The sequence below is a fragment of the Pyrus communis genome, chromosome 2 (assembly GCF_963583255.1).
Source record: "Pyrus communis chromosome 2, drPyrComm1.1, whole genome shotgun sequence".
NCBI lineage: Eukaryota > Viridiplantae > Streptophyta > Magnoliopsida > Rosales > Rosaceae > Pyrus > Pyrus communis.
The window spans coordinates 32,726,181-32,736,496 of NC_084804.1; the positions used below are offsets into that span (position 1 = coordinate 32,726,181).

General features: G+C 34.9%; 1 protein-coding gene across 1 annotated transcript; it reads left to right on the forward strand.

Annotated features, from left to right (window-relative positions):
* The first annotated feature begins 247 nt into the window (after positions 1 to 247).
* On the forward strand, positions 248 to 2,709 carry LOC137725074 (cysteine-rich receptor-like protein kinase 7). Its single transcript, XM_068463678.1, has 6 exons — positions 248 to 380; positions 484 to 608; positions 926 to 1,130; positions 1,270 to 1,510; positions 2,119 to 2,266; positions 2,404 to 2,709. Exons 1-6 carry the CDS (start codon positions 248 to 250, stop codon positions 2,707 to 2,709), a joined length of 1,158 nt encoding a protein of 385 aa, XP_068319779.1.
* The last annotated feature ends 7,607 nt before the right edge of the window (positions 2,710 to 10,316 follow it).

The following is a 10,316-nucleotide window of genomic DNA, read 5'->3' on the forward strand; positions in this document are numbered from 1 at the left end:
CAATTCTTGTGACTGATAAAAATTGCTCGTATATAATTTCATATGCCACAAATCAACGTGTTGAGTTTCATCTCACCACGTAAAAATATGAATCGTTCATTTTTATATTCTCCTTTAAGGATGATTCTTACAGCAAATAATCAAAATAAAAATCGATTAGCTCTTTGATTATTGTTAGGTAGCCCCACCCAGAGATATATATTTATTATAATTTTGTATTCATACAGGAAGAAGCAAACCCTCATCGATGATAATCATCGTTGGTACTCTTGGTTCAGTTGCTTTCTGTTCGTTAGTTGTGGTTCTGGCCGGATGCTTCTTTCGCAAGAGACTCAGAACAGTCAAAGAGAGATACCACTCCAAACGACAAAAGAAAAAGGGTAATTAATTAATAAAAAGATTTGAAAAGTATTGATATATTACTTCAATTTCTTAATAAATTTTTTATTTCAGATATCTAATATTTTGAGTCAATGTTTGTAGTTGGTAATGATATGAAGAAGACTGTCGAGTCATTGCAATTTAGATTGGAAACTATTGAAACTGCCACGAACAAGTTTTCAGATGATAACAAATTAGGTGAAGGAGGATTTGGTGCCGTTTTCAAGGTATGAAAATATTTATTTGCATGAGATCCTTCGCTCCACAAAATTATGGAGGCATTCCCACGCGAAAATAGTTCCTGATCATCGCTATGTGAAAAAATATTCATGCAAAATTTTTTTAAAAAAAAGTGATCGTTTACGCATCGAAGTGGATAAAATCAAAAGTCAAAATAGGTGTGTGTATATACTATGAATCGTCTATCTATTTACTATAATTGATTGACTAAATAACCTTAAATAGTTTTGCTTACATATTATACTACATAATTAATAGTATTTACAACGCTTACTGCTTAATTAGTTCACATTACATATTGTAGGGCACACTTGGTAATGGACATGAAATAGCAGTAAAACGGCTATCGAAAAGCTCCACACAAGGTGTGCAAGAATTTCAGAATGAGGTGGTATTGGTGGCCAAACTTCAACACAGAAACCTTGTGAGGCTTCTGGGATTTTGCTTGGAAGGAGAAGAAACCGTCTATGAATATGTACCCAACAAAAGTCTTGACAATTTTCTATTTGGTTTGTGAATATCATTTGACCAAATATTTTCCTTTGTTAATTACAATATATATATATATATATATATCTATGTGTGCGCGCGCGTGTGTATGATTGGCTGTAAATTTTAGCTTGCCTTTGATAAATGTTATCCATGCAGAACCCAATAAACGAGAGCAGTTGGATTGGTCGAAACGTTGCATGATAATAGGAGGAATCGCTCGAGGAATTTTATATCTTCATGAAGATTCTAGGCTTAGAGTTATACATCGTGATTTAAAAGCTAGCAACATCTTGTTAGATGACGAAATGAATCCAAAAATATCAGATTTTGGGATGGCTAAAATGTTTGGAGTTGATGGTCAAACTCAAGGAAATACCGAAAGAGTCGTCGGAACTCTGTAAGTTTCAACTTATCTAACCTTCGATCCTATTTAAGTTTCAACTTATATACCTTCACATATAGAATAGGACGATTCAACTGTACCTCATTAAAAAAAAATAAAGGTACCAGTACCCTATAATATAATAATATTTTAAAATTATCTTAGACCATTGATTAAGTTCAACAAATGATCTTAGTGTTAGATACGGTTTGTTTTAATAAAAAATTGAGGATTATCTAAGACTGTTAATTAAGTTCAAGGAATTATCTTAATCATAAACATTAAGGATTATCTTAGACCATAGATTTAAGTTTAACGAATTATCATATACCATTGGTTAATTTTTTTTTATTTTATAAACGTGTAAATTACCAAGGGTTAGATTACCACGTGTAAATTACCATGGTTAGATTACCAAGGTTGTCAGTTACGGTGTGGATATTAGATTATATTATGAATGTTGTATATTACAATTGTGTTGAACGTTATTTATTTACAATATTAATGTTAAAATTAAAGAGTACTGGTATCTTATTGTTTTAATAAAGTACCATAGACTAACCCTAAAATATATTTGTTTTTTCTAACTAAAAGTCTCAACGGATTAATTTTGTACATGCAAGTGGTTACATGGCTCCAGAATATGCAATAAAAGGAATATATTCAGTAAAATCAGATGTCTTTAGCTTCGGTATACTCCTGCTTGAGATCACCACGGGAAGAAAGAACTTTTTAGGCTTTAACTGCCGTTTTCCTACACTTCTAGCACACGTAAGTATTTAATAACTTGGTATAAGAATTATTTATATATACATCATTATTCCCAAATTATTATTTGGCTAAGCTATCAAATATTAGAGTAGTATACTATTTTATAATTACATCCTTAAAAATTTATTGTTTTACAGGCTTGGCAATCATGGAATGAAGGAAAAGGGTTGGATTTGATAGATCCAATACTGTCGAAAGATTCGTGCAAGCCAGATCAAGTTTTGAGATACATCCACATTGGATTATTGTGTGTTCAAGAGGATGCAAACAGTAGGCCGACCATGTCATCAGTTGTTTTAATGTTGAAAACTGAAACTATTGGTCTTCCCAAACCTGAACGACCAGCATTTTTTACAGGAAGATCTGCAAATATGCAGCATCCAATAGCTGCTAATAGTTGCACCATCAACGGTTTAACAATTTCTGATGATCTTCCCCGTTAAGGATAAATTATAAATTATATGCTTGAATATATAGCATATATCTCGCATTCAACCCCTATATACATACTTCGCATTCAACCCCTATATACATACTTCTCGTTCAAGTGACATTTTTTGTGAGACTGATAATGAATTATGAAGTTAGGCAATTAAATTGTTGAACCTTTTTATATTATTTATTGTTAGAGTGAAGTTGGCAATTCTTAATAGAACGTCTGAGTTTGTAATGTTTTAGACTAGTGCATGTTTTCGGTTTAATTATTTTAATCAAAGTTTGTCTTTCGTACTTTTAATCACATAATGTCAAACTTCGACAAAAAAATCACATAATGTCAAACGTTTCAGAGACTTCAACTCGAGTAAGTATGTCATTCATATATATAGGTAGGTCTTACTTGGTATTTAACTTGATCTGATTTTGAACTTAATGTTGAGTGGTTAGAATATTTTTGGAGCAGCCCAATATATCTATTAGTTTCCATGTTATATGGAAAGTTCGTTTGCAGCTAATTTGATAATTTTTTTTGTACATTTATAAAGTTGATAATTTCAAATGTTTTTAAATTTAAACTTATCATGTGCATGCTTATCCTCACATTTGTTTTTATCTGCATAAAAGAAACCTCAGCACAGTACGTTATAAATTTAAGCGTTACGTGAGGTTTTTGGGTGGCTGCTACATATATCAGAATTGTTGTATAATCGACGGTATGTGTGCATTGGAATATAAAGTAAATGAGACACAATATTTACGAGATTCGGCAAGTATGCCTACGTCCTTGGGGCAGCAATAGTATTTTCTTTCATTACGTGAAATAATAGGTGTGGAGCCAAAATAATCCAGAAAATTATATGGAGGCAACATGTGGACTTTAGGGTGAAAAGGACAAAATTACCCTCTAGGCACATCGGGATTCCCACGCGCATGCTACGGATAATAACGACTCAATCAGGGAAGAGTCAAAGGTGATCAAAATGGTATTTATTCAAAACCCTCTCATCACTCCTCATCAAATTTTCACTAAAAAGGTAACTCCCAATTGTGGATGCAAATTTTCGCAGTTTTCTCCTTTGATGAAAATGCACCTGCAAAATAATAACGCCTAAGATTAAGGTCAAAAGCCTCACGCGCCCACGATGAATTGGAGTGGGGAGAGAGCTTTGGCCAAAGAATCTCCGATGCCAAAGTTAGAATTTGAGAGAGAAAGTGTTAAGGAATTTTTTATTGAAATCTTTGGGGACATTTTGGATGTGGTCTCTAACTACTAATGTTCTTTGACTGAAATATTTGTTGTAACATCCCACATCGCCCAGGGGAGTGGATCCTCTAAGCCTTATATGTATATTCTCATCTCTACCTAGCACAAGGCCTTTTGAGAGCTCACTGACTTCGGGTTCTATCGGAACTCCGAAGTTAAGCGAGAAAGGGGCGAGAGCATTCCTAGGATGAGCGACCCACTAGGAAGTTCTGATGTGAGTTCCCAGAAAAAAAAAACCGTGAAGCCGTGGTCGGGGCCCAAAGCAGACAATATTGTGCTAGGGTGCAGTCGAGCTCGGGATGTGATGGGGGTCCGGGCCGGGATGTGACAATTTGGTATCAGAGCAATCCTTGGGCGGAAGTGTGCCGATGAAGACATCGAGGCCCTAAGGGGGGGTGGATTGTAACATCCCACATCGCCCAGGGGAGTGGATCTTATAAGCCTTATATGTATATTCCCATATCTACCTAGCACGAGGCTTTTTGGAAGCTCACTGGCTTCGGGTTCCATTGGAACTCTGAAGTTAAGCGAGAAAGGGGTGAGAGCATTCATAAGATAGGTGACTCACTGAGAAGTTCTCAAGTGAGAACCATAAACAAAACCGTGAGGGCGTGGTCGGGGCTCAAAACGGACAATATCATGTTACGATGGAGTCAAGCCCGAGATGTGGTGGGGGTCCGGGCCAGGATGTAACATTATGGTTTTTAGTTTTTTATCGAAGTCCCTGATATTAATATAATAATGCAGGTTATTATTTGTTTAAATTAAAAATGAAATTTGTAGTTATTTATATTAATGAGATTATAAATAAAACCCATAATTTATGAGATTAAAAATATTAAGGATAAATTATACTCTCCTATGTATTGTGTGTGTGTGTGTGTGTGTGTGTGTGTGTGTACACATGGGTACGTTCATCAAAACTAACCAAAAATTTATTGTACCAAAACATGGGTGAATTTTTCCAATATATATATTAGGCTTAATAACATTATTAAATTTATTTGATTAAACTTGACATGGATATATTCTCAAATCAACGAAATAGAATGTACCCATATAAGTTTAAAAAATGAATTAGACATAAGATTGAATGAATTTTATATAAAAAATGGGTACATTTTATATTTAAAAAAAATGTATATTTTTCATATGACAAATTGGTATTTAAGAATGGGTACATGTAAGATTAAAAATTTGAATTTTTTTTTATAAAAATTTTAAGGGTACAAACTTATTCTAATTTTATTTTTTATATTTTGGAAATGTTTGAATTGAAAATTACTTAGGAGTTTAACAAGGGTGTGAGTATTAAAACTCTAAACCAATTACTAATTTTTATTAATGCTAGGGAATTTTGATCAGGTCTTAGTCAATGAACAATAGAAACTAGGGACCAGATACTAATTTTTTTTTTTTTTTTAACATTTATCAAGTTGATAATTTCAAGTGTTTTTAAATTTAAACTTATCATGTGCATGCTTATTCTCACATTTGTTTTTATCTACAAAAAAGAACCCTCAACATAGTGCCTTATAAATTTAAGGGTAAATCTCAATTTACTACCTTTAAGTTTCGTGGTTTTCAACATTTAGTACATGAAGTTTTTTTCGTCCCAGAGTCATACCTAAAGTGTTAATTTTGGGACAGTCTCATACATCCGTTAGTCTGGCTGTTAAGTCTCCTGTTAACTGATGACGTGGCGCCTATGTGGACAATGAGCCATGTGTCATTAAGGGGTCCAGGTGGAAATTCAAAATTCAAAAAATAAAATAAAATAAAAGGATTAAAAATATAGAAAAAAAAAAAATCAACCATAGGGATTTGGGCTTTCCTTTTCCTTCACCCTTACGACCCCTCGTTCTTCCTGTTCTTTTCAACAGCCACCAAAGCCAATTTCCCTATTCTCTTTTCCCAAATCGGCACCACCGCCTGGCTTCTCTCTCTTTCTTCTCTATTGACAACACAACAAGGGAACATAATCGAACTTCTCCTTTTTTTTTTGTCAACGACAACAAAAAAAAGGGCAGCGTCATCGTACATGGATGCCACTGATGGGAATGGGGTGCCGAAGAATCTGAAATGTCCTCCCCCTCTATCTGCGGTGTCCCCCACTTTCTACATGCCGAATTCGGTGCCGAGGCTGCGGACGGAGGCGAGCTTCTTGGAGCACGTGGTGTTGGTGGAGTTCACATAGCAGCTTCTGAGTTTACAGATTTGAGGGGGAGGTTGTAGATTGAGGAGGAGAAATCGGGCAGCAAAAGAGGCTACCAAGACAAAATCCAGTCACGCCGCACCTGTAAATTTTATGTTTTCATGGTGATGGAGAATTCGAATCGGGAATCCAGGTTGGTTATGGAGTGATTAGGGGAGGGATGGGTCGGGTTGGGAGGTGGTGACGGAAGGATGAGTGCGAGTGGGATAGGGGCGGAAGAAGGAAATCGAGTGAGGAGAAGGACGAATGAGGGAGACTGAGTTGGCGAGGACGGATGAGGAAGAAGGGCTCTGGGCGATGATGGATGGTTTAGGTTTAGGTTTAGTTTTTTAGTTTTTTAAATTCTAAATTTTTTAATATTCATGTGGGTATTGACACTTGGCTCCCAATCATTATCCACATGGGCGCCGCGTCATCAGTTAACGATAAACTTAATAGCCAACTTAATAGATGTATGAGACTGTCTCAAAATTAAGACTTGAGGTATGACTTTGGGACAAAAAAAATTTTATGTACCAAATATTGAAAACTACGAAACTTCAGAGTACTAAACTGAGATTAACCCTAAATTAAAAGTGTTACATGAGGTTTATTGGTGGTTGTTGCCTATATCAAAATAGTTCTTTTTGTTTTCCTTGAGTTTTAAGGAGTAGTATTGGTGATAAAAATTAGAGGAGTAAGTGTGAGAAGAGGAAGGAATATGGTAGACAATTGTGGGGGTTCGGAACGCGCATACATAAGATTCTAATGGTAATATTAGAATTAGTAGTTGGAAGGGATATAAACATGTTTGCATATACTTTGAGATCTCTTACGCCAAGAATCATCCAAATAACATTCGGAGATAAGGTAATGGGACGAAATCATTCGATGGTTAGACATGAAAATTCACGATTTAATGGTCGTTTTAGCTCCATTTTTTTGTCGATTTTTTTTACAAATACAATCATCAAGCCTAGAAGAATATGATGAACGGATCGGTCATCAATTTAAATGTTTAAACTAGTGGATACAACAAAAGCTTACATTCTACTTAATGGAAGCATAAAGTAAACTCGTAAGTGTTTTGGAATTCATTCTTTTGATGGGACAAACATTCTACAAAACTAGTTTCCTTGATCCAACTGTCAAACATGACTGCATATACTTTGAGATCTCTGGCAATAAAAATCACCACAAAAAAATATTCAGAGATAGGGGACGAAATCATTTGATGGTTAGAAATGAAAATTCACAATTTAATAGTCGTTTGAGCTTCGATTTTGTTGATTTTTACAAATACAATCCTCAACCCTAGAATAATAGAATGACGAAACTTGTTCATCAATCAAACATGTGGATACAACAAAAGCTTACATTCTACTTAATGGAAGTATAGAGTAAACCGTAAATGTTTTGGAATCCATTCTTTTGATAGGACACGCATTCTACAAAACTAGTTTCCACAATCCAACCATCAAACATGTTTGTATATACTTTGAGATCTTCTAGGCCAAAAATTTCCCAAAAACACATTCAGAGGTTAGGTAACGGGATGAAATCAATCGACGATTATAATGAAAAATCACGATTTAACAGTCATTTTAGCTTCGATTTGTTGGCCCGTCACACAAAATTTATATTATTTTTAATTTTTGGTTTCTTAGAGTTGGTCTTTCATCGAGTCAAGTTTATTACATTATTTAATATTTTGTTGGCATACGAGATGCTCTTGTCAGGCAAGAAGATTTCGTCAAGTCAATTCAGTCAACGCACGTTTGCCCGACGAGTATATTAGTCAAGCTAACTCTATTTTGCCCAATAGACTTGTATTTTTGTCGTTTTAGGCTTCGTGCAACAGGTTTTGCCTGACTAATCTTGCACGGTGAACCTCTGTTGGTGAAAGGCTACGACGACAAAATCAGCTTTGAGCCGACAAATTTTTTTTCGTCTGGCGAGGTTTTTTGTCATAGTGATTCCCCTTGCCTAATTCTATTAGTACAATTGATGGAAATTAGAAATTTGACTAAAATTGAGAACAAACATGATTAAATTGATAAAACCGAAAGCACAATACTGAAATTAACATTTGTAAAAAACCAAGTACATCTTTGCTTCTAGCTTCAATTAATAACTCCAGGTTGCTAAGCGATGAAAAGGGTGAGGGTTTGTTAGCATGACATTCCCATAATATAACCTTGCGATTTAATTCTTTGCCATGTCAAATTAGATGGATCTATTATTACAAACGCGTATCACAGTTCAAATGGCCGCACCCTAAGGCCGCCACCAACATAATGTCACCGCAGTCTTAGTGCAATTTTGCTTGAGAGAAACAACCCTTTTTACAATTTTTTTTTTTCATCTTTGATCTTAATTTTCAGAGGATTTCCCATTAGATTACCAATAATAACCATGACAGACGAAACCAACCGTGTACAACCAAGAAAGAACAAGTAGCTAGTGACTACAAGAAAGGCTTATGTTATGGATTTCGAATTCATGCATCTTAAAGAACATCGGTGATCAACCTGTTCTTGATCCACTTGAAGCTGTTTCTTAGACTTGTTTTAACCTCACCTTCCATAGTAAACACATTGTATGAGTCAACCCTCTTCTACCTCTGGAGTTCTGGATTAGTTGATGATGTTGCGAAACCGCTTCCCTTCTGGGTTGGCCCATTGAAGTTGTACGAGTTCATTCTCTCCCAGAAGTCGAACTTGCATGAGTAAGCGGCGGTGTATTTAGGGGGAATGACTTACTGTTCTCCATATCAAAAGTGCCTAGCTATAGGGAAATAGAACCTAACTAGAAATTTATGCCCGCGCTTTGCGACGGGATTGAAAACTGTATAAAAGATTATGTTTGTAAGATATAAAAGATTGTGTTGCAAAACATTAATACTATTTACATTGAAAACATTTGGTGAATTGTTATATACAAAAGTTTTTATCGACACATTCCTCAAGTTGCTCCTTTGGGGCTTTCATGAGTATGCCTTGGTCCCCTTGGTCTAAATCCCTACTCTAGCTCTTTTTTAGAGGTCTGATCACACAATCTTGCATGTCTGAATCAGTGAATTTAGTCCCTATCAGAAAGTTTTCATATATAACCACATAAGCATAGGCCTAGGATCTAAAAGAGGGAGGAGAGAGAGGAGGAGAGAGGGGTGGGGAAGGTTATAGGGTAATTCTTTTTAAAATCATATAAAACATGTAAAATTATATACAATAAACAATACTACTTGCATACATGTGGAATGTAGGAAGGGAATTATTGACCTTTTGTTCTGAATAAAAAAAAAAACTAATTCCAAAATACAATTCAAGAATCCTTTCTAGGCAGTTGAACATCAAGAAGAACGCTAATTCTAACATACAAATTCAATTTTTCTCCATTAAAAAACATGCAAGCAGAGATAAAGGACGTAGTTCTATTACCTGTAGGATTAGCTTGTAAAGACTTATACACTTTGTTCTGAATCATGGTTCCACTGTAAGCATGTTTAGAGAATTGTAGCTAATCCCGCTGTAAAAAAATACATGCTAAACTTAGAATCCATTGATATTCATAACGCAAACAGAGTGGAAATAGAGATAATCAAGTTATGTAAGTAATTAAATATGTTTTAGATAAGTACCTGACTTGTGGCGGAAGTAAAAAAAATTCCTCAAACATCATGGCCACTTTCATGAGTTATTGTAATTCCTCTTCACCAAATGCAAAAGAGTGATTCCTCAATGTATCCAATCTTTACATGTAACACTTTTAACAAAATCCACTGACCAATCATTAAAACATGGCATGTAGGTGGAGTTTTACAAAAGTGAATTCAGGATGAATAAATCCAATAATTTCTATATAAAACCGCATGAAGGTATGCACAAATTTTTTGTGTGAGCAAACCAATATCCAGCTATACTGAGACTTGAATCATGCTGAAACCAATTCGGTCTAATATGTAAGAAAAAAGTTGTACTTCATATTTGAATACAAACAAATTAACTTTACACCAAACACAACAGACTCCTTTCTCTCCTTTACGATTCTTGAAAAACTTGGATTCATATAAAAATTGTGTTATGCCAAGATACTTCTTACAAATTCGATTTAGTTCAAATAAGAACCAAACCAAAAATGCACATTAAAACTCA

Bases quoted from the DNA above. Each gene is read 5' to 3' on its own strand.
- LOC137725074 (XM_068463678.1), top strand. From the start codon at position 248: ATGATAATCATCGTTGGTACTCTTGGTTCAGTTGCTTTCTGTTCGTTA. The intron at 381-483 runs GTAATTAATTAA...CAATGTTTGTAG, and splicing joins CAAACGACAAAAGAAAAAGG to TTGGTAATGATATGAAGAAG. The intron at 1,511-2,118 runs GTAAGTTTCAAC...TGTACATGCAAG, and splicing joins GAAAGAGTCGTCGGAACTCT to TGGTTACATGGCTCCAGAAT.